General features: G+C 46.5%; 1 protein-coding gene across 1 annotated transcript in view; it reads left to right on the forward strand.

The window, feature by feature from the left end:
- ADAMTS20 (ADAM metallopeptidase with thrombospondin type 1 motif 20) overlaps window positions 1-24,962 on the forward strand; it is a 779,002-nt gene that overhangs the window by 437,355 nt on the left and 316,685 nt on the right. Inside the window, exons 19-20 of the mRNA XM_069628019.1 lie at window positions 7,434-7,560; window positions 20,664-20,874. Of these exons, the coding sequence (XP_069484120.1) occupies window positions 7,434-7,560; window positions 20,664-20,874 (338 nt within the window). The remainder of the gene's footprint in view (window positions 1-7,433; window positions 7,561-20,663; window positions 20,875-24,962) is intronic.

The raw sequence follows: 24,962 nt of genomic DNA on the forward strand, positions 1-24,962 counted from the left end.
CCACCCACAAGGGCAGTCCAGCACCGAATTGCTAGGCAAAACTCCTCTGAACAAGAGTACCAACAGCAACCCCACACATGTGTTTCGGCCTAGTCGGACCACATCAGTGAGGTGAAGCTGTGCCTTTTGAGTGGCCCTAATCAATGGTCATCTTATTATTAAGTCAGGTCTACAACCTTATGCTCACAATAACAGATAATTAATACTGTTAAAACCAAATTTGGCACCGACACTTACTCATGTTTTTTTTTCTCCATCTCGTTTTCCATTCCATTAATTCCCCTACATATTTATTTATTTTTCCCTACAATTTCCCAGCGATGTTACGGCGATACGCAGAGATGCGGACTCGCAGCACAGAAGCCTGCAGCAGTCCAGCGAGTCTGCAAGTACTGAGAGACAAGCTGCTCCCATGCCGCCTCGGTTTTTCCAACCACACAGATAATTCTTGTCTGTGTGAAGATTGATGGAAAACGGAAACACGTATATGCAGAGGAAAGGAGTAGTGAATCTACAAATACATCCTCCTCTACAGCGACCGTAGCCAAACCCTTCAAGGAACATGGGCACGGGATTTATCCGCACTTTCCACAATCAGGAATTATGGAACGGTCCATCCTAGTGACACCATAAGTGCTGGGTGCATCGAATTCGATTCTGACGGCATCGTGGGTCAAACGCATGCAGCAGCAGCCATAGACTCCAGGCTGCGGGCGTGTTCTTTTCTTCCCCTTATGGGTCCTTTAATTCTGCCCTGATGAAGGTGGCCATATTGGATTAGACCAACCACCGAAAAAGGGGTCTCCAGCAAGGGGGTTCTAGTGATTCCCTGCTTTGGGGAATAATCACTGGCTTATTTGGACTACCAGACCTTTTTTGTAAATTCAAGTGTTTAGGAGCAATATTTGCTTTCACATTCAGGGGTCCATCCCCTACACACGTAGGCAGACCCAATGAGGGCTCTCTCCTTTTTTTCTTGAATCAAACCGCTCACAAAAACCTCAAACATAGGAGTAGCTTTTCTTTCCTTCTAACCGCCCTAAAATAAGGGACTGTTTTTTTTTTATTTATACAGACTAAACGAGCGCTCCGTTTGTTTGACCTAAAATTTGTTTCTGAACTTTGAAGCATAGGATCTGGCAATTTGAGCCTTTTGAGAAACAAGAGACTTGGTTTCAGGTCAAGCCCGTGCAACAGTTTCAAACTAAGAATTACACTTTCTGACTGCTAAATAGTGTGTGAAAGATAACACAGCAATTGAGAATCTGTTACTATTTCACAGTAAAACTGCACTTGATCAGCTCCTCTGAATATTAGAATGGAAATTAATCATTATGTATGAAATATGAAAATTGCAGTCTCTTTGTTATTCAACATGAGTGTTGAGTCCTATTTCGAATTCATCACTTGACACATTAGCCTGACTAAGGTTGTTACAATCTGTCCTCTACCTCACTTAAGCCTCTTATTCACTACACGTGAACAACTTAGAAGTCACAGAGTTTCCCTCTACACTGGGTCTCTGTCTATACTTTTCAATCCATATCTCTTTCTTCAAACTCAGGTGGGGTCTTATCTTTCTTCACTTCACTTCACTTTTCTGTTTTTTGTATTTTATGTGTTTATTCACCAACAACAACTTGGATGTTTTATTAGAAATGCGATGTAGACTAGAAAATTGGTCATATTAAGGTTCTAACTATTTCATGTAATACTATTTTTTGTATACTACTGTTATGAACAAAAGACAATAAGAACAATTAATGACCAATATTGCAAAGTGTCATGGTCTGTGTGTTTCCTTTGGGCGCTGAATACGTGTGCACATAATTATGTGACCGGGTCTAGGAGAAGTCCAGACCCTAAGTTTGATACTTGAATGACATTGCATGACTGCAGCATGCGTGGCCTGCGCAGCATCATCCAGCAGCACATGTTTTACTTTTTGTTGGTATAATTTTCAAGTGCCCAGCTGCCTGTCCTACAACGGTACCCCGACTTGCATTTTTTGGTACGGATTTGTGGCATTGCCACTTAAGCTGTTGCAATCTTTTGCGGTCAGTAAATTGGTACTGTTAATTTAGGTAACAGCAACACCTATTATTACAGCACTAAGTAGCTGGGGAATCTGGCATGAAGCGCTATATAAGAACATAAATGTTAACTTTTAATATTAAGGGGTCCAGGTCCTTTGTTACACTCATTGCAGGTACTACTTTAAAAGGTCAAGATAGATGGGGCGCAGACAATACCTGCTTAGAATATTGCTTCTTTCTTTTAAAGGAGAACACAATAGAGGTATTTTTGTTGGAGTTGAGAAATATATCACATTGTTTGATGAATCGCAGGATTCAGTCACTTCTCCCTGGGGACGGGGGGCTTTCCCTGTGAGGCATGGGAGGTAAGCCTGATGGGACCTCGCCAGGAGAGACTCCCACCTTGGGGACAAGGACTCCTGTTCCGGTGAGGAACTCCCTAATCAACCCACCTATAGCACATCAGTAATAACACCTACGAAAAGGAAACATGAACAACAAGCTGATATTGGTTATTGGCATGTAGAACCCTTGAGTAAACCTGAAAATATATCCATATGTGCTACTGAGATGAAGAAAATGAATGGAGCAGTACAGAGTACACGCAGAGCAGAGAAGGACGACTTTGACTCTCCGTGGGGGACGTCCTGTGGCAGCGTCATGAATCTGAGAGCAGGAGACCTGAGCAAGAGAGAAGCCCGGGAGATTGAAAGCAGCTGTGAGGGCAGAGCTGAATGAAACAAAGACCCATGGCTGTAAAGAAGCTGGCGTGTGAGTCCAGGCATCTTACCCTCAGTACCTTACCTGAAGTACGAGAAGCTGAAGTACTAACAGTGTCCAGGGAGTTACCAAGTGAGAAGTGGTGGTGTGACGGAAGCCCGGTGGACTTTGGAGTCCCTAAACAACACCAAGACTACTTACCTCAAGGCACTGTGGAGCGTGCTGAATGAAGAGGAAACAAAGAGCCGGGATGCCAACCGGACAATCACTGAGGAAGGCCCCGTGCGAAGCCCGGTGATGCAATCCCTGAGACGGAATGGTAACAGGGAGAGCAAGAGACCCGTGGGGGACAGAAAATAATGAATGGAACATGTATACGTGTACCAATAAGTACCAAGTGTGGGAAGTATGTAATGAGAGTAGGAATCATGATTGGAACATTCACACCCGTTCCAGTAAGAACCAAGTGGTGGAGAAGAGCAGGAATCATTACTCGAACACTCATACTCGTCCCAGTAAAGACCAAACAGTGCAAACGAGTGAGAATCGTTACTGGAACCCTCATACTTCTCCCATTAACAACCAAGGGTTGAAAATATCTAAGAAGAGTGAACATCATTACTGGAACACTCGTATTCATCCCAGTAAAGACCAATTGTTGGAGATACTTAAGAAAAGTGAGAGCTATAATTGGAACAGTTCATTGCATCCTAGTCAAGAAAAGGACTGGACATTCGGTAAAGAGAAAGCCTCACATTTAACTACCAAGGGAAGAAGAGTATTTCCGCAGGGAAAAGGGGTGATAGAAACAAATAAGATCACAAGAGAACAGAATAAAACGGAGAGGGGGATACAACATGTAAAACACAGCGTTGAGGAATTGAAAAACCCAATATCTGAACTATACGACCTGATAAAAGTGGTTACAAAGAACTACCTACAAATACTTTTACTAAGGTGAACTTGCTGAGAAGCAGCCCACAGCAGAAGGGAGGCATTCTCCTTTGCATGAGTGTTTTTGATAGTGTCAGGGACAGGTTACATGAGTTTGGACAGAGGGCAGATCTTCCTTTTGCACTCACTGACAACCGACGAGCACTGTTCTTAGTTTTTGTTGGGTAGGGGAAACCTGGGGAAAGTCCAGAGTTTTCACTTTCCTTTCAATAAATAAAATTTAAAAATGGAAGACTTGAGTCCGTGTCCTTCTCATGACCCATCACAGTAAACAGTACCAAGAACCATTAAGCAACCCGTACATTAACTGAACCAGAGGTCTGCAACCTGTGGCTCTTCACATGTTTTGGACTGTGACCCGCATGATCCTTCACCATTGACTAGGACTGGTGGGATTGGTAGTCCAAAACACTTGGAAAACCAAAGGTAGCAGACCGCTGCTCTAAACAGATTGCAATATACTAATTATTGCACCTAAAGTGATATCATGTGTTATTTACTGGCACCAAACGTGCAAACAAACACTCCACCAGTATGTGTTAGTGGTCCCTTGTACCATGTAGGCATGCATAAAAATCATTAAACAAACCCTGGGATAGCTATATTTGAAGTGCATTTGTAGTTCATTGAACTGCCCATACCTTTTAAAAGTTCTCCTTGTTTCAAAATTATTCATTTTTCGATAAATGGGGTTGGAAAGTTAAAACGCCTTTCTGCTAAAAGTTACTAAAAGAACGCCTGTCTCATTCATACTGTAGTGAGCAAAGGGAAAACCAACTAAGGAAATTATGAAAAACATCCTGTTTTAAAATGCAATTGCGAACAGTGTGTGAAATGCTTACTAGTTAAGCAAAAAGCCATTAAAATGTTGGTTTGTCACATGACATATTTTATTTTATTTCTAAGGGCAAGCACAGGTTCTGCTGAGCACACACACTGATTTGAATGTGTTGGGTTGTTACAAGTTCTGCACAAATAATCTGCCATGCTTTGCCAGTAACTCTTGACAAATGACATGCTGATAAAGCACTCAGCTCAGTTTTTCCTTTGCCAAATAGGATTTGCCGGCCTTTGCCTTGTTTTTAAAACATATTGTTTACTGCATCAAAGCCGAATAAATGTGTACATATGTGACCAGCTTTGAAAATGCCATTGAATTCAAAATGCAAACACAGACATGGGTCTGCTGCTGCTTTTACATGTGACTAAAACATGGGTGGTTAGTTAAATAAAACATTATGGGCTTCTTTGCGAGTCTGGCGGTAACCCTGCTGGTGCTACCGGCGGGTTGCTGCCGTCTCGGAATAATTTACCAGCGCCTGACTTCCCGGTGCCACTGGCTCATTACAAGTCCGGCAGCCTGGGAAGTCAGGCGTCAGTAAATTGTAAGTCCCCATTCCATAGACCCCGTAGGACTCTATGGGAGTGGGGACACGGAAGCGCCAGGACCGTTGCTAACGGTGCCTGCGCTTCTTTGAAGTGCTTGCCTACCGTGGCCGCTGCAGGGTCAGATTTGTTGGGCACATCGGTCATGGTAGGCAAACACATAGGGCCTCATTACGACCCAGGCGGTAAGTTACCGCCTGGGCCGTGACTTTACCACCATGGCGTAAACTACGTTTACGCCATGGTGGTTGGCGGACTTACCGCCCCATTCCGAGGTCGGCGGGGCGGTAAGTCCCCAATCCCCATTTACCCTTCCCCATTCCCATTTTTGCCCCATAGGGCATAATGGGAGTGGGGAAGGCGTTAATTACGCCACCGTAAATTACGGTGGCGTAATTAACTCCATGGTCCCTTAGCGCCATGGATTTTAACACCTGCTAAAAGCAGGTGTTAAAAGCGCCATGGCGCTAAGGGACCTCGTAATTGGCGGTAAGGGGTCGGCGCAGCTAACGCTGGCGCTAACCCCTTACCGCCAGGGTCGTAATGAGGCCCATAGTTTGCTGGTCCAGAAACAAGGGTGCCGGTGAGCTTAACGCCACCCTTGTTTCCGGACCAGCAAATTAGAATGAGCCCCTATGTGTTGTTAAATCAAAATAATCCTCCTGCTGCAAGATTCCCACTAGATTCAGTTACTGAAGTTAAAAATCAATGTTTATATTTTAAAAGATTCTTGAATTCTTGTAGGGCAGCAGAGCTTGACAGGACTACTGGCCACTGGAAAGTGAGCAGATGGGTCCAAAACTTTACAGGTTATCTTTATCTGTACCCTGACCTCTATATATTGACATTTTTTTCAAGTTCTTGTTTCTATATTTGTTAAGCTTGACTTTCACACTTAGCATATTTTGTTTTCTATGGTATATGAAAACCAAGTGCGGCCAATGTGTTCATTGTTCGGCTACCCTCGAACTCAGGTGTTTGGGGAAACCCTGAGCCTAGTTGTGGGGCAGGTACGGGCATAATAGTACTCAGAAATCTGCATCTCTCCATATACCCTCTTCTGGCCAGGATAAGAGCACCCCTATGTACACCGGTGGATGGCAGGGACAATTTCAGCAGGTGTATTTCAACTGTTTTACCTGTATTTTAAACCCACGCAGGGCACTCAAAATCTCCTTGCCTGCTTGTAGGCAAGGAGAGTTTATTAGCAGCAGAAATTCATAGCAACTACAGGGCTGTAGGAAACACTCATTTGCTTTTCAGTGCTAACAAGCATACCTGCTGAAAATAGCAACTACATGCTTCACTGTGCATGGCTGGCCTCTGGGTGGCAGCACTGTGCCAAATACGACATTTATTGATGGTGAAATTCACCGTTAAACAATAAAACCCTGTCATTATTTGGTTTACTTTTTTGAAGGGTCAGAGGCATTTGTGGGGGGATAGTGAAATGTTTAAAAATGTGCAAGCCCTACCATGGTCTCAGATTGTCATTGCCCTTAGGAGCAATGGGCTTTTTATAGTTATTTTAGCCTTTTCCATTTAGTGGGTTTAGAGTGGCGAGAATATGCATGAGCCGGTTACTGGCACAAACTGGCCTGACAGCACTAATGTGAGTGTATCTTTAGCGTCACTGTGCCATATTTTAGGTGGTTATACACATTGCCGATTGGCTGCCGGGTGTAGATATCTAGGTGTGAATAGGATGCCTGGACTGTATCCAACTGCATTATTGCTGGATTTGCTTATTAGAGAATATACAAAAATGCTAAATAAAAGAATAAGGGCACTCTTGTTTGTATTTATTAGTTTAAAGAGGTGCTACATTGCAAGTGTACATTCTTGTTGTGTTAGTGATACAACTGTTTAGCAAAGTTATGGATATAGAATGCTATAATTGAGTCATAGGTAACATTAATTGGTTCCTAGATGTTCTGGGGGCAAGGCCCAGAACAACTTTGCTCTCCAGTTGTAATCCTGTCAGGTGCTGAGGATGAGTAGCTTCTCCTGCACTAGGCACAGATATCTAACTCTCTCAAGACCCTTGCATTGAGTACACAGCTATTCTCTCCTGCAAAACCTGCCACAGCCCGAGGTGGGCATCCTTACCAATCCTGGGGAGGAGGTTAGGTGCTGGCAAGTGGGGTATGATGAAAATCCTAGCAATCCATCTCTGTGCATTTGGCCAGAACTCTGGGCTGAATAGCAACACAACCTACAAGAAATGCCATTAACAAATAGTATTGGACATTTTACATTCTTAAAGCAACCACTGTGTTTTTCTATATGGCCATACAGGCAAAATAATATTGTACTCTTTAAAAATGTTTCACCTAGGTACACGCAAAAGGAAAAATTCCTGCATACGCAGGGGTGATCGCCTTGTGGTTTCTGACCAAAGATGCGAACAGTTCCCTCAACCCCCAACAGAAAAAGAACCGTGCAATACAGAGTGTGAGCTAAGGTAATCAACATTGTGCATAGTATTTGCAATGCTGCCTTTTTAAATTTATTTAAAAGGTATATTGTTAGCAGTAATATCTTGAGCTTGATAGTATTCCAAATACATTTTCTGTAAATATGTATGTTATGCCACCATTTCCAATAGAAAGCATTCCAGAAATTGAGCAGTGATAGTGCATTCAAGCATTGTATGATGTTTTCTTTTTAAATGGGCTTGTTTTAAAAAGTAAAGAGAATATTTATTTCAAATCCTCAGCTGTGTGCTCTATTCGGGTTCTTCTCTGACAAACTAAGTCCATCTCTTTGCTTTTAAGAGGTCTAACTAAGACATGTTTTTGCTATGATAACTGTTGTTTTATCATTGCTTAGAAAATATGTGATATGTTGGTGATCATTGAGAATGCACTGCTCTATTATCTCAGTCATTATTTTGATCACATGAGCAAGTTGGTGAGTTCATAATTTGTAATTTAACTTGGTTGGTGAAAGTTTTTTTGGTACTTTTTTTGTGTAGCGGAAAAATTATCACTCACGACTCCAGTGCATTGGTGAATACTTTATTAGCAGAAAGCAGAGACTGCACAAACCCAACAGCAACACGAGACACACATTCCGAATCCTCTTCCCTTCGAGCCCACTTCTTTTATACCTAACACATACTTTCCATTGAAATGGGTGGTCCCCCAGTTGAAGGTTGCACACTAGAACCATCCAGCTAACAAAGAACAAATCCTCATTACATTAACCTTTAACACCAGCTGCACTCTTTCATGTGAGCCAGTGTTGTCAGTGAGGTCAACCTGTCGTAACTTATTTAGTCAAGATGCCTATACTCCTGAAAGATTCCCATACGCTTTGAAGCAAGCAAGAGCATTAGCAATATGACGACTTCTGCCCCAAAGTGCCCCTTTTCTCAAGAAGGTGAGAGCCTAGATACGCTTGTATATGCAAAAGGGAAACATGCCAGAAGCGAGAGATGAGAAAACAAGCATTCCAACAAGTGAGGTGAAAGGCCTTCATTGCAAAGACATGCGCAGTACATCCCACAGTCTTCGCCTTGCATAAGCAAGAAACACTGTTTAAAAATGGCTAATTACAGGGCCAATTCACCATAATACGGCAAGGAGAGTACATAATATTTTCAATTTCCATTTTTCCTCCAAAGTTGGAACTAAAAAATACCTTATGTAAACTACACCAAACACAATTTGGAACCCTCATAATCCCCAAACTGATTGCAATCTGCTTGCAACTGCACCTAACTTGCTATAATCTGTTCTGTATTGGCAACAAATGTGGTAGTGGTTACTTGTGCCAGGTAGGCATTGTAAATATGTCTGACAGAACCCTGACTCAGCTTCAATACATTTCATGAGTATTAGGAGCTCAATTAACCTCACAAACCTTTAAGAAAGTCTGCTGTTAAGCGCAGGTTAAGCTGACGCTTAGCTGATGAAACTTTTCATAAACAGTGGGTTGATGACGAATAAGCCTTTTCTGCCAAATCAAGTGTGATGAATCCTGATATGTCTTCCCTTCTCCCCGAGGGGGAGCCTCTTCCCATGAGGCCAGGATGGTGAGGCCGCTAACCAATAGTCCCCCTGGGGGTGGTACTCACGGGAGTATCTCATGGGAAGAGATCTCCCATCTGGAGACAAAGGAGAACATCTTGGGAGAAAGCAGTATCCCGACCCTCCACCCATGCCTTACACATCTCCTCAGTCCTTAGTCCCCGCTTCTAACAATAACTCCCATGGTGAGAATAGGCCCATGTACTTTTGTAACATCTGTGAGTTTAATATAACCATGAGTACTGGGACGGAGAAGATCCTTTAGGATCCTAAGGATTTGCCTGACCCGGGTACTGGGACGAGGTGGCCCCTAGGAGGAATAAGAACTGACATGACAGCCCCCACTGCACATGTGGACGCTGCACCAAGGTGTAGCCTATAGAATAAAGAGGAAACTGAAGAAGGGCTTGTCTTGGGCCCGCAATGAACTCAGGAGTCTTGAATCTTATCCAGAGAACAACCAGGCAGAGCGGTGAACGGAGGCGAGGATTCGTGGAAGTCCCCGGGAGGTCACACAGGAAGCAACCTACACACCAGTCCTGATGACCCGTGTGGTGACGCGCCTCTGAGAAGCCAGAAGCAGAAAAGTGGAATGCAGACCCGAGCAGCTGACGTAAAGATGCCCAATCCCAGAAAGAACCAGAGAGCTAGCCGACCCCCGTGGCAGGAACAGGGAAATTACAGGCGGCCCGGTAGGGATGCAGGGCAGGCATCAAGAGGGCTCTGCATTAGCAGGACACTTCCTCGGCCCAATGGCATCACGAAAATCACTGACCATCAGACGGGTCTGGGACCCAAACCGAGAAGCAAGGCATCTCTCTTGCATCAGTACTTGCAAAGAGAGGGAGCCAAAGGAGCTGAACCAAAAAGTGAGAGAAACAGGGGTCGGGGACCCACATCAAGGAGCGAGGTATCTTTCTCATATCAGTACTTGGCGAGAGAGTAAGCCAAGAGAGCTGAATCTAAGCGGCAGAGAAACAGGGGTCTGGGACCCAAACCAGGAAGCGAGGTATCTTCCTCATAGTCCCACTTGCCAGAAGAGTTAACGAAAGTGGGCCAAAACGAACAGCGAGAGAAGCTAGGATTGGGACCCAAAATCAGCAAAGCGCACAAGCCATCTTTCTCATCGCAGTACTTGGTAACAAGAGATACCAAGTGAGTGCAATCAAAGAAGAGAAGAAGTCTGGGTCGGGGACCGTTCTAACATTTGAGAGTTATGTATTTGAAGCTACATGAGACGTGGGCCAGGGGAAGGAAGTCATTCCCCCTGGTGGTAGTGAACTGTGAAACTAAATGAGAGAGAGAGAGACCAGGGGAAGGGAGTCAGGGAGTCACCCCCCCTGGTAATCTGGAATTGTGAGAACAAGTGAAAAGATACCAGGCAAAGGGAGTCATTCTCCTGGTAACCAAGATAAGGGGAAGGGAGCGATTCCCCCTGGTTGTGTTAAACTGTCAAGATACTAGGAAAAGGGAGGCATTCTCCTAGTACCCAAAATTGTACGAACTCTAAAGCCAAGATACCAGACGAAGGGAGTCATTCTCCTGGTAACTCAGACCAGGGCAAGGGAGTCATTCCCCCTGGTTGTGCTGAAATGTTAGAAGATAGGCAGTGTGTCTGCCAAGGAGAGCGATTTGAACTTTGTCTTTTGTGTTTTGACCTGGTGAAGGGAGCCATTCCCCCAATACTTTCAAACTTGTACCTCTAGTCAAGACGAAGGGAGTCATTCTTCTGGACCAAGAAGATCTACTTTATCTTTAGTTTAGTGTTAAGTGTAATGGACAGAAGTAGGGTTTTGACACAGGATGGTGGACTATTGATTTACATGGACATTCTGACTGAGCCATTAGTCTTTTTAGTGGAGGCAGGGAAACCCCTCTTAGAGTTAGGGAAAGTTTGGTTTTCTCCTTATTTTCTTACTCAGTAAACGTTTATAGCAACCATGATGCCATATGTGTGTCAGTCTCATTCTTCTGCACTCTTACAGAAGATAAAAGAAACAAATGTCTAATTGCAGGGTGAAACTTGTGTGTGTGTTGTAATAGTGTTCTTCAGATGGAATGCAATATTGACCCTGTTTATATCTGTAAAAAAATGATTCTTGGGGGCGCTGTTGAGCGCCGAACAAGATGGCCGCCTGAGCATATCTCTCCGTGGTTTGCAGATCCCACGATCCTTTTTGGGGTACCTTCCCGATCTGGTACCCTGCCCTGGAGGGCACGACTTATCCTCTGAGGTGACCTGGCACCACTTGGTCCTACTCCTGTTCGAATTGGAGCTGGGGATCCTGAGATCTGGGCGCCCCTTCGCACTTCCCCCATCGTCGGCGCGGCTTCGCGCCTCTCCTGGCATGGCTGGGGGAGACGCGCCTGCCTTCCTGTGCTCCGGGGACTTCTGGACGCTCTGGAGAGGGCCTGCGGTGCGCCCCGGGGGCCTGGCCCCCATAGCCTGTTCCTTTTTGGTCCCACCGTGTAGGATCGTCTCCCCCGGGGCCGCGGACCCTCGCTTGCCCCGGGGTCGCCTCCTGCCGTTGCGGAGGCACCGCGGCTGTGGCCGCTGCTGCTGGGCGGCTCTTCGCCTCCCCTGGACTGGAGGCCCTCCCCCCCTGCACATCGTGGACTGCCGACCGCTCCGGTAGGGACCTGTGTTGTGTCCGTGGTCCCGGCCCCCACCTCCTGCTTCCACCTGGGCCCGTCTTGCGCGAGAGGACCCCCTGGACCCCCTGGAGCTGCTGCAGGGCGGCTCGGGGCCCCCGGAGGGACTTCCTCGGTGCTGCCATGGCCGGGCCTCCCCGATCTTGGCCCGCATCCTGCCGGTGGCCCCTCCCCGGGGTAGTGCTGCGGCGTGCCCTTGGACGCCGGGTGCCGCGCTCCCCTGCGGGCTTGTGCGGCGGAGCCAGGAGAGATAAAGGTATGTCAAGGGGGGGTGCTGCTGCGCGCTCCCCCACTGCTTGGTTCTGAGACTCTGGGGCAAACCACGGACACTGGTCCTTTCCTGTGCTGGCTGTGCTCGGGTTGTGGGCCCCCCTGCTTTGTGGTTCCATCTTCACCCGACCGCCCTACTAGGGGAGCCGTAATCTTCGCTGGCCGCACGCATCCCTGCACTGGGGGGGTCTCCTATCTCCTGAGTGGGCCGCGGCGCTCCTGGAGCCACTACTTCTTGCTGGATCTGTTGTTTACCTGGGGCCTGCCTTACCCCACATTGCTGACCTCGAGGCCGCGATCGGCCCACCCTACCACCGGGGCATTGTGCCGGGGGGGCGCTCCTCCCTACTCACCGCACTCAGTCATTTACGCCTGGACCCCTGCATTCACAGCGACCGCTGGACATCGCCACCCCTGCCCCTGGGGTCTCCTGCATCTGTGCTCCCCTGGCGTTGTCCCCCAGGTCTCCCTGGGCTAGCCAGCTTCCAACTTCTGCTCTGGCAGCCGCAATATCTCATACTCATTGATCCACAGACTCTGGTTTCTTCGTACTACCTCCTGTTCCATACCATACTTTGCACTCTGTGTTACGAGGTACAGGGTCCGAGCTCCCCCTGCCTTCTCCTTGACCTCCAACATCGCCAGGATGACCAAGGGGGCGCGAGGAAACAGAGCTCTATCAACATGTTTGCGAAGGCGGCGGTGAGATCGCCGAAGGAGGCTGTGAGCAGGCCCCTGCCGCTTCATCTGACGCAGCTCCGGAATCCCAAAATATGATGGACTTTATCCGGGAGGGCTTCACCGCACTTCACTCAAAATTAGATGACGTGAACGGCACTATATCCTCCATTAAGGCCCACATCGAGAGGACTGATAGCCGAGTGTCGGAGGTCGAGACACGGGTCGGCTCCGCTGAGGATGCGCTGGGTGCCCTGCGCTCCGAGGTTGTCGCTGTCTCCAGCCGAGTCCTCTAGGTGGAAAAGAAGAACGAGGACTTGGAATCCCGCTCAAGGTGCAACAACCTCTGCATTATCGGGGTTCCCGAGAATGAAGTCCACGAGCCAATGGAAGATTTTGTTGAGCACACATTGCTGTCGCTCCTTGACTCACCCGAGCTTTCTCCGCACTTCGCTATTGAGCGGGCACATTGCCCCCTGACGGCTAAACCTAAGCCCGGTGCTCCACCTCGGCCCATCATAGCTTGTGTGCTGAACTACCGTGACGCCCTCCTCAGGGCCTCAAGGCTCAAGGGTGAGCTACTACTGGGCGGCACAAGGATTCACCTTTACCCAGACTTTTCAACAGCCGTCCAACGGGAACGCAAGACTTTCCAAGCGGTGAAACGAAGGCTGCGAGACCACTCAATCAAATACGCTATGCTCTATCCCACCAAACTTCGCATAGAACACGCTAACCAGGTGTTCTTCTTCACGATCCCAGAGGAGGCCTCCAAGTTTATGGACGAACATTTCCATGGCTGATCCCCCTCCTCTGACCACGGTTCTACAGTTACCCTTGGTGCCCGACGGGGAGAGGCCATATTATGGAATATTATTATGGAAGGCACGACACTGATCCTCTATCCCGTAATCTGCTTGTTCTGCTCATCTTACAAATACGTGCCATATCACCATGTACAAGTACTTTGCCCAAGTTACATGCGATTCCTACTGTGGGCACCTTTTGTTCTACTGGATCTGCCGTAGCCCGGAGTGACGCGGCCAGTCCGGCCTACAGGCCCCCAGGCGCTGATGCCTCTGGTTTGGTTTTGGTTGAGGGGGGTTGGGATTGTCATCCCTCTGTTTGGGGGGGGGGATGTGGGTGGGAGTGGGACATGTTTGGGGTTGTGTTATTAAAAAGTTGGTGCTGGCAGCGAAGGCGGACTGTGGTGTGGCACTCGGGAACTGTTGCCGCAGGGCTGCGAATCTGACCCACTGGTTATTGACATTTTCTCTGTTTCAAACGCCACTGCATCTGTGATCGAGAGTGACTTGACCTTTATGAGCTGGAACGTACGGGGTTTGGGTAATTATAAAAAGATGAGGCAGCTCCAGCTGCAGGCCGAGCGCCACGGGCCCAAGATTCTTTTTTTACAAGAGACACATGCTCGCACGGAACAGTGCACGCGCTTCGCCAAAACCTGGGGCCCCATAGATTTTTCACCGATTTCCTTACTCAAAGCCGTGGGGTCATGACCCTCATTCATAAGAGTCTCAAGTTCACCCTCATTTCCTCACAAATTGACCCCCAAGGCAGGTATGTACTGCTTCATGCCACGCTCAACACAAGGAAGTGGTTCTGCTGAACATTTACGGCCCTAACCTAGATGACCCGGATTTTTATGTGCAGGTCACGTCCCTCCTTGATGGCTTCCCCCTTGTCCCCATCCTCTGGGGGGGGTGACTTTAACACAATCTTTGATGTAGCCCTCAATAGATCTGGCTCCAAGCCCCGTCATCTCTCCAGGGCAGCTCAAGCTGCACTATCATCCCTACCCCGTCTGGCCATGGTAGATGTATGGAGGTTCTTTTACCCGGATTCCCGCATTTATTCTTTCTACTCCTCAGTCCACGATTCCTATTCCCGCATTGACAGATGGGTGATCTCCAACGAATTGGTTAAGAACGTTATACAGTTAATGATTCTTCCCAGAACCCTGTCTGACCATTCTCCAGTTACTGTTACCATTGGTTGGGGTCCAGATCCCGGCCGGACTCGTAGTTGGAGGTTGAAACCCCTCTCCCTACTGGACCCGGAGTTCTGTTCCGAGCTCGAGGTGTCGATTGAAGAGTTCTTCGGGACAAATACAGGCTCGGTAACATCTCAGGCCACTCTATGGGAGTCCTTTAAGGTTTATATTAGAGGGATTGCGTTGTCCAAGGAGAATGGGGTCCTTAAGTCGATCCGGAGAGATCTTGCCATGAGCGAATCCAGACTTTCGACCCTGGAAGCTACATGCTCACTTCACTCTACCCCAGGTAACCTGGCGGACATCGGGATGGAGTTGGATACGTTGCGATCCCTTGCGGACCGTGAACAAAGGTTTTTGGATAGTTCTGGCATGGCGAGGAGATACGGGGAGGGTGAACGCCCTGGTCGATTTCTGGCGAGACGGATCCATCACGAGACGGGGTCCCCACACATACTTGGAATTGAGAGGCCTGACGGCTCCATGGCTGTCTCCTCGCAGGACATCAACATGGAATGTTTCACATTCTATGAAACCCTATATTCTAACTCAGATGAGGTGTCAGTGGCGGAGATCGACTCCTTTCTCGATGCCCTTCCTTTGTCAACCCTATCCCCAGAGACAGCGGGTTCCCTTGACTCCCCACTCACACTGGAGGAGCTGTCAGACGCTATTGACTCCTTATCCTCGGAAGGCATCCCAGTCAAATTTTACAAGCATTATAAGTCACAGCTGCTCCCTCACTTGCTGGCTCTTTGGGAGGAGTCTGTGGAGGCTGGTGTATTTCCCCCTTCACTCCGTGAGGCCACAATCACAGTATTACTTAAATCTGGTAAATCCCCCTCGCAGTGTGGTTCATATCGCCCGCTCTCACTTATAAATTTTGATGTCAAAATATACGCCAAGGCTCCGGCGCTCCGGTTAGCTCCCTTTTTGCCATCTATCATCCATCCAGATCAGGCGGGCTTCATCCCAGGTCACTCTACCTCCCTGAACCTGAGGCGTCTATTTAACATAATTAACAGAATCAGTCCCGAGACGCACGCAGTGGCTGTCACACTCGACATGCAAAAAGTGTTTGACTCAGTTTCATGGCGGTATCTATGGCGGGTTCTCGAGAGTTGCAAATTCAGACCCTCCTTTCTCTCCTGGGTCAGATTGCTTTACTCTACTCCTGTGGCTAGGGTCCGCACCGACGACCGTTGCTCCCCTCTCTTTGAGATCGCCAGGGGGACGAGACAGGGGTGCCCCTTCTCTCCCTTGATCTTTGCTATAGCAATAGAGCCCTTCACTGATATGCTCCGCCAATTCCACGCACATAGAGGCCTCCGCACTGCGGGCCAGACGGACATAGTGTCCCTATATGCGGATGACGCATTGTTGTTTGTACGCTCTCCCTCCATCAACTTACCCCCAATACTGGAGGACATCATTCAGTTTGGCCGGATCTCGGGCCTTAAAGTGAATTGCTCGAAATCCACTCTCTTCCCACTCACGGAATGCACTCTCCCCCCTCCTGATACCCTGGGTTTCACATGGGCTCAATCCACGTTTACCTATTTGGGGATAGAGGTAACGAGCCAGCAGGTGCTGACCTTCAAGGAGAACTATCAGAAGTATCTTACACACCTGACGGCTAAAGTCCGGGTCTGGGACAAACTCCCGATTTCCCTTACAGGCAGAATAGGGCTGTTGAAGATGGTGGTGTTGCCCCAGTTGCTCTACAGGTTCACTAATGTACCCTTGTGGCCAGGGGGGGCTTCTTCCGTGATTTGACCCGTACAGTTAATTCCTTTCTTTGGCACTCGGGTGCGGTCCGCCTAAAAATCGATACCTTGTCTACCCCCATGACTAACGGGGGCTTCGGTGCCCCTGACTTTCTTAAATACTGGCTGGTATCCCAAATCCAATATACTTCCTACTGGTTTAATACAACGGACCCTCCCCCGCATGTCCGACTTGAGAAACTTGCGGTCTGTGACCGCGACATCCGCTCCTTAGTGATACAACCCGCTCCCCTGGCACTGGACTCACAGAATCCTGTTGCCTGCACATCCCTCGCATTGGCGAAAATGTGGAGGCTGACCGGAACTGCTTACGCCTTCCATGGCAACCTCCCTCTTTGGAATTTCCTCTCGGGGGTCCCACGGGTTCCACCAGACACGGTTCGTCGCTGGGCTGACGCGGGCTACGAGTTGCTGTGTGATGTGTTTGACCAGGGTATATTTGTTGAATGGCCCGATCTCCCATTGCCCTTGATGAGCGGCCAGAGTGTATGGCTCCAATATTCATCCCTCCGCAGGACCCTCAAGCGTAATTACCAAATGTTCCCCGCATTACCACTGGACGACCCTGCCATCGAGGAGCTCACCTCCCCCTGGCCCACGAGGGGCAACATTTCCAGGTTATACACTATGTTGCAATCCAGATCTGTCCCAGACTTTGCTAAACTGAAGCGTGCGTGGGAGGTAGACCTTGGTGTTGAAATGTCGGATGAGCGCTGGGCACACCTATGCGAGCGCACACATCGAGTGTCCTTCAACTCCCGGTTTAAACTTATTCAGTTCAAAGTATTACATAGGTTCCATTACACCCCGATCAGATTACATTGCATGTCCAGTGATCACCCTTCTAGCTGCCCTAGATGCGGTCAGGATGATGCCGACTACATTCACGTGATTTGGTCCTGCCCCCGCCTCTCACAGTTTTGGGAGGCAGTTTGCTCGACGGTGTCTGCTGTGCTCGACCACCCCATTGTTCCTTCCCCGGTGTTATGCCTCTTTCATGACCTCCCAGGCCTCTCCCGGAACTCCAAAAAACTAGCTGGCCTCTGCCTGCTTCTCGCGGTGCGATCCATCTTGCTCTGATGGCTTCGCCCCTCACCTCCCACACACGCCCAATGGCTAAGAGCGGTCACGTGGGCCTCGGACTCTGAGGAAGCCTGGTCTCATATGCAACCCACCCACTCCAGGCCTCGGAACATCTGGCTCAGGTTCCGTTCTTACATGTCCGACCTCAACACGACACCGGATGCCTCTGCCCACCTACTTCCCCCCACCAGCTCGGGTCCTCACCCCTATGGTAGTTTTCTCTTACCCTCCCCATGCTGTAATTGCACCTATTGATTGTGTTATTATGTGAAGCAACCTCTGCGCACCTACACTGTGTACATTGTATTCATATTGTATTTGCCTGGTGCTGTTCGCCTGTGTTTTGCTGCCACGCTGAATAATAAAAAGAAGTTAAAAAAAAAAATGATTCTTAACCCTATGATTGCTGACTTATCAACGATTAAAGGACACACATACACATATATAGTGAAATAACTTCAGTAAAGAGACAGTCAAGGTGAATATGATCAGTGCAGCAAATCCCTTGAAATTCAGTTGGCAAACTTTGAGATTTGGCAGGTGTTGGAGGCTATATCACCTGAACTGTGAGCCCCCATTGCCCAATCCCGAAGCACACTGATGACTTCACACGGATGACATAATTTATGAAATCATCAATGCCATCATTGGCACAGTTGCATATTGCTGGATTTAAAATACTGCATTGATTCAAGTGCAAAGCTTTTATGGAGATTTACAACCAGTGTATGCTTACACACAATGAGTCACTCGGGATTGACTCAGTGTTTACAATGAGGAGATATGCAGGTACCTTTATCCCACTCTTCTTAAAACAGTGCCCTATACGAAGTAGACATTTAGAGTAGTACAATTATGACTTTGCATCATTCCACCGAAGATTGCTAACATAAATATCACAACAAACTAACTCTATATTAAAGCAGAAGGTAGTAGAGTTTCATGTTGTATGGATGCATGGTTATCCAGATAAGAGTAGATGATACCTTGTACTGATGGGAGTTGAAATCCTTCGTGTGTAAGGGTTTGATATCTGCATTTTGCCAGATGTTTTATACCATGACTCCCTTGATCTCTCACCGTTCACTATCCTGGCTAGGGCTGGCGGAAGTTGGAGGATATATTGCAGGGTGATTGATAGCTACCCTGTAGTTATGCTTAAGTTGATCTCCCCATAGGAACAGCACTTTTTGAGCAGCTTTTAACTTTGGTGCTGTTTGATGAATCTGCAAAAGACTTTAAAAAAAGTAAACATGTTGATGTGGTTTTATCAAGGGGTGCAAAGTTGTAGGTTGGTTAGAACATTTTTTAAATCCCATTTGACTTGAATGGGAAATAAATGTCTCTCGCATTTACAGCCCAAACCCAAAATGTGCATGAGGAGCGCTGGCCTTGTCCTGAAAGCTTTAGTTTGCAAATTTGGTGTTTATCTGTTCAGCAATTTTTTTTTTTAAATGGCCCAAATGTAGGGCAAATACATTTGTGATATCTGGATCTGGCACACCAACTCACTTCTTGAATCTGTGTGGAATATTATGGAAGGCACGTCACGTTCGCGGAAATCGCATGAAGGTGCTCATTGGTCAAGTGAGAAACGTCAACAATTGTAAAACGACTCCATTTTGGATTTGTGAACCCTGCGAACAGAGCAGTAAAAAATATACAAAAAATGCAACACTACATTTTTCTTTCATAAAAAACACCCTTCCTGAGGGTGAGGGGTGACGAGGATGGGGTGGAATATGTCTACAGAAGGGCAAAATAAGGGTGTCGTTTTTCTGATGTTCACAAACATCTCAGCTGTTTGGGAACAATGCTGTGATGTTCGCAAACTTGTCAAATGGTCGAGGACATTCATGCATATGTATATGACGGGGCTGGCAATAGTGACCCTGTAGTTATGCTTAAATTGCATTGCCCATAGGAGTAGCACCTTTCAGTGGCGTATAACTTTGGCATCATTTGACGATTCTGCACAAAACGTTCTAAGAAACATAGAGAGAATGTCTTTGGAAAGTTTGTTTTAGTTTCATCAAGATGAGGGAAAGCTTAAGGGGAGATCCCAACAATTTTAAAATCCTGATGGACTTCAGTGAGAAAAATGCCTACAGCCCACACTGCTGGGCGCGTTTTCACCAAACTTGTGTGAGGAGTGGTGGCTTGGACCCAAAAGCGTGCTTTTGCTAATTTGGTGTTGATCTATCCAGCAGAATATTTTAAAAAAAGACAAAAAGTAGGGCCAAAAATGAGTGATATAGATATAAATGTAATGCTGGTTTGCAAGATAAAAACTGGAAAATATATATTAATATCTCGGGTCCCATTGGGGCACGTGCCAAAAAGAAAACACTTCCCCATGACCATGTGGATATTATGGCAGGAAAAATAACACATACTTACCTTGTGGCAACCACTAACATGTAATACCATTAAAAAAGCAGCACAGGATGGCTCCTCTTGTTTAGGGATTACTGTCACTATTTTAAGATGTCATATTTTTCTGTAATGAGGATTGCTCTAATGTATTTACAACTGGCAGTAATTTGCCATTAATCAGATGGAGTATGTTTTTAGTGTAGCAATATTTGGTATACTTAAAACTGCTAGCTGTCTCCCACCACCAGCGGTATATACTAAACGGCCAGTGGCAGAAACATTACCACCTTTTTCCAGAATATCGACACAGGTTTTAAATATTTGGAACATGATTCAGGTAATTGGATGTGTCTGAATGGGAACAGAACTGAACATTTTTTGTATCTCAACTTAACTTTTCCCTTGTATCATGTATCACAATATTAACAAGTTGACTTTGTAAATCTTTCAGTAATATTTTATGGAAAATCATCCAATTACATAAAGTTACATATAACATATGGGGTATCTATTGTGGATAGTTCTAGTATCAAACGTAGACCTTCAATGTGTTTTAGATAAAGATTTACATTTTTCATGATTTATGTTTTTCTGGTTATTTTGCATATTTGATCGTATTACCTGATATCATGATAAAAACCATATTTTAGCTCCATATAACAGTTTGTACTTGTAGGTGGCTTGTCATTGGCAAAAGTGAATGCACATCGCAGTGTGGGCCAGGGCACAGGACATTAGACATTCGCTGTATGAGATACTCCCTTCCACAGCGACAGAGTGATCCAGTGGACAACAAATTCTGTTCTGACCAACCTAAGCCTGCAACTAGAGAAGCCTGCCACGGCGACTGCCTTGCCACACGCTGGCAACATTCAGAATGGTCTCCGGTAAGACATCTGCAGTTGTTTTGTCTATCCCGTTCATGTAATGACAGTTATCTGGTAAAATGTACTATTGACAATTATTGATTTTAATAGAAAATGTACATGGACAAGTATCAAACATGATGCTGTAAGGAAGGCATGGTACCAACAGTAAGACAGACACAAGTGACCACAGTTCAAGGGTGTTTATTGAACTTCAATTGGGTTGGAAAAACACCTATCTAATCCTAAAACTAAACCACGACCATCAAAATAATAACGCAGTCGTAGTGGTGTCTTTACAAAATGAAAGGGCCTATACTAACAAACCTATTGCCAATCCTCACCTCTAAATACAAATAGTGTGGGAAACAATGTTATGCAAAAGAAAAGTGTTCAAGAAATGATATGTCAGGATATTCAAGCTGTTGGCTTCTCTTGCCCTCATTTTCAGCAAGGGACAAGGCAGCACACTCGAGGTTAGCACAGTCTCGGGCTTCTCTAGCACAAGGGTGAAGTTCAGAACTTCAACATCATGGACTTCTGTGCCATAGTCTGTTTGCCATTCAAAGTCTCTTCTTTCAGAGGGACTGATGCTACAAACCAACATTTCCTTTCAGTATTTTGCATGTACCCAATGTTCTCAGGATTTTCACTCTTTACCTCGGATCCCCCTCTGCCAGGCTCAGATCCACCTTTACACAATGTTCCCAGGATTTTCACTTATCCAATTGCTCGGGTGTTTCACTGTTAACCTGGATCCCCCTCCGGCAGGCTCAGATGTGTTCTAAGACAAAATCTTCAATCAGTCTCCCCCCATCGGGCTCGGACTAACTTTATCTACTTTGTCATCAACTTTCTTTACTGTATCAACATCGAAGGATTTGGCTTGACCCGTTTCAGGATCACTTCGATTCAGAATCCTTTGCCACTCTTTCACTTTTGTCAGCTCTTAGCTGGACACCTTACAGAGACCTTTGATTAAACATGCACGCAGTGCCGGACCACTCTGTCCAAGGTATTGTATATCTTGGTTTCAAAGTTCAATCACTCATTTGCAGTTCAACTTTACTTGCTTTGGTCATCACATGCGTTTCATGCAATGTTCGTTCCAGCGCTTGCAATACAATGTTGCTTCTTGCAACCGGTCTTGTATCTATCTCCCCAACTTTTTTGCGCCTAGAATCACTTGTGTACAGATGCGATATAAGTGCCATATCATATCATATCACAACTCACTGGCTGAGTTGATTTCACTGACACTGCTTTGTTGTTGGAGCCAAGGACAGTACCATGGCAGCTGGCGATTCTCCCCATCTCGATTGTCGACAGAGGAGGGCCCCGGCACCCTACGACACACAATTCAGGATTCCTCAGCCTGGTTTCCTGGTCTTACGCTTTCTATTCTGGAGACTTCATGAAAGTAATGGTTCCTTGTCGAAAAGGTCAAGGGAACTTCACTCCTTGTGATGCCCTTCGGTTTCACTGTATTTCTCCGTGTGTTAAACTGCCATCTTGGCACTGCTGTTTCCTCGTGTGCTTTGCCTCACTCAAGAGTGTGTTCTCGTGCTTCACCTTTTAACTGTGTGGGGAAGTGTAATGGAAGTCAGGTGTGCGTGGTGGTCAGTAATTGCCTGACCCTGCCTGACCACTGTATTGGGACACGTTAGGTATACGGCTCAGGTGTGAGCCCATTTTCTCTCATAGCAGGCTGTCTGTGAGAAAGTGTCTGTGTTAGGAAAGGGGGGGGAGTTCTTAAGTATCCTACGTGGTCGGATGGGGTAAAGGTGTTACAGGGAAGGGAATACTGCATCTTAACATCCAGTGTCCCACTCCCACTCCCCAAAGACCCTTCACCAAGTTGATCCTCCCACACTGGTCCTCCCCCAGGAACTGGATCCAATAGCAATGGCAATGTCCTGGCCACCTAGATGACAGATCTCCGGGGACAAGTGGGTGAGACATCGTCTGGTTTCTCACACTGCTCTTAATTTTTTAAGTTCATTATTCATTTTTGCTGTAAACAGTTCTCGTCCCTCAATTCCCTACTTCAGTGGGAATCGTCATATGATAAAACATGTAACTTTTTTTGTGATAAGTTAGGGCATAATATACATTTAAGTCATTTCACTCATTCTCATGTAAACACATGTGTGGATAAAAACATCCATTATGTATATAAAATGCAAAGAACATCTATTCATTACATCATTTTAGAGTCAGCTTTAAAATAAAGTACAAACAAGGTACCTATAGATACTAAAAGGGAATCATACATGCCATCACAATTAGCGTTCCTAAACACCTGCGTACCCAAAACTCATTCACACTTAGACACATATTAAACATATTTTGGAGATGGCAATCCAAGTGAGCTAATAATCAGACAAAATATTCATGTAATAAGAACAAAGAAGGATTACTTTTTTATTTATCCAGCATTCTGATAGCATTTGTTTTTTTATTGTTTAGCATATTTCTGTGGTTGCTACAGAACCACATCAAAGGTACATCTGAGTCAATACAATGTACAAGTAGACCTTTTTTTTCCCAGCCATCAAAATATGATGAAATTACATACTTTAAGTTTTTCTAAATTTCAGAGGAAAACATATGAATAATATACCTTTTGAGGAATTATATTTTAGGAGTAACATCTATTGAAGAACTCAAAGCTCCCTTACATATACTAAATATAATAGAGCAGTACGATTGTAATATCAGACCAATCCACATTTTATGAGCTAGACTACCACGATCACAGAGGCATCTTTAACATAATTCAGATTGAGAAAGAGAAAATGTATCTATACTTGTAGGGTAGTAATACATTCCATAAAGATGTTTTAAAATAACATGCACGTTGTCTGACAGCTCATCTTTCCATGAAACGTTCCACACTCCAGCCCATTCATTATACCCATCAGTGTGCCCAATACTTTTCTCCCATTTACTCATATTGAATGCAGCAAAAGACTAAGAGAAATTTGAGCAAAATCATTTGTTTGGGAATATTGATGTTCTCCAGCATGGGGTCTGGCATGGATTCACATGCTCATGAATATTCCCTGTCGTCAGGCTGGGAATCCTCGGTAAAGAAAAAATCAGTTTCAGTTGTCTTTCTCCTAATAACCAATCACTGGTCTCCGGGCCATACTGCCCCCAGCCAATGACTGCCCTCTACCTAAGCCCCACCTCTGGCAGCCATCTTCAGATTTTTACCGCATGTTCAAGTGTTGGGAGTCCTCGTGCTATAGCTCTCGACCTTTTACTGCGTTTTGCAATTTTTCAAAGAGTTTAACCTCTTTTTTTCGGTCAATCGAGCCTCAAGCACCACCGTTTCTACTTCCGATCAAAGGGGACCCGTTTCTGAATTTCACCCTCAAGGGCAAAGTTTTCGTTGAGTTTTGCTTCTTGGAGGATTCCGGAAGATCTTTGAGGCCTACCCCGCGTGGACATGGCCCAGGTCAAAGGAAACACGACGCCTGGATCCAAGCTGTTCAGGAGCTGCCCTGGATACGGATTACAGAATATCTTCAAGGAGGATGAGCATTCTCAATGCCTCTACTGCCTTCACGAAGACAAAACACACATGGAGAAGGACTGTGCGTTTTGCAAGAACAAGTCCGAACGGACTATGAAGGATCGTCGCAGCCGACTCACCAACTGGCTGGAAGGGAAGAGCCCACCAGCAGGTGAGAAGAAGAGGAAGTCCGAGCTGTCTTCTAAGACCTTTTAGGGCACTCCGACGACAGGGGTCCAACAAAAGCCTAAGCACCGCAAGTTCGCAGGCACCGGGAGCGCCGATCGGTTGGGCTCCTCGGCTGCCAGGCAGGGCGCATTATCACCGACGCCATCAACCACAAGCCAACGCTCTGGCTCGGGGAAGAGGAAATCGGAGAACCCGGGTAAGCTTAGGGAGAAGCCCCAGTCGATCCCAACAGAGACAGCCGAGGGGTAGCGAGGCGGTGACCCTCCCCCCAAGGTGAAGGCCTCAAGATCGCCCAAAGTCGCGAAGGCCCTGATTCACCCGGCTAAGGCCTCGATCGAGGGAGTCATGGCGGTCCTGGCGAAGCCTGCGGAGGCTACCCCAGTGGAGGCGACCTCGGGGC

This window comes from Ambystoma mexicanum, chromosome 12 (assembly GCF_040938575.1).
Source record: "Ambystoma mexicanum isolate Mex_15411 chromosome 12, UKY_AmexF1_1, whole genome shotgun sequence".
In the NCBI taxonomy this organism is placed as follows: domain Eukaryota; kingdom Metazoa; phylum Chordata; class Amphibia; order Caudata; family Ambystomatidae; genus Ambystoma; species Ambystoma mexicanum.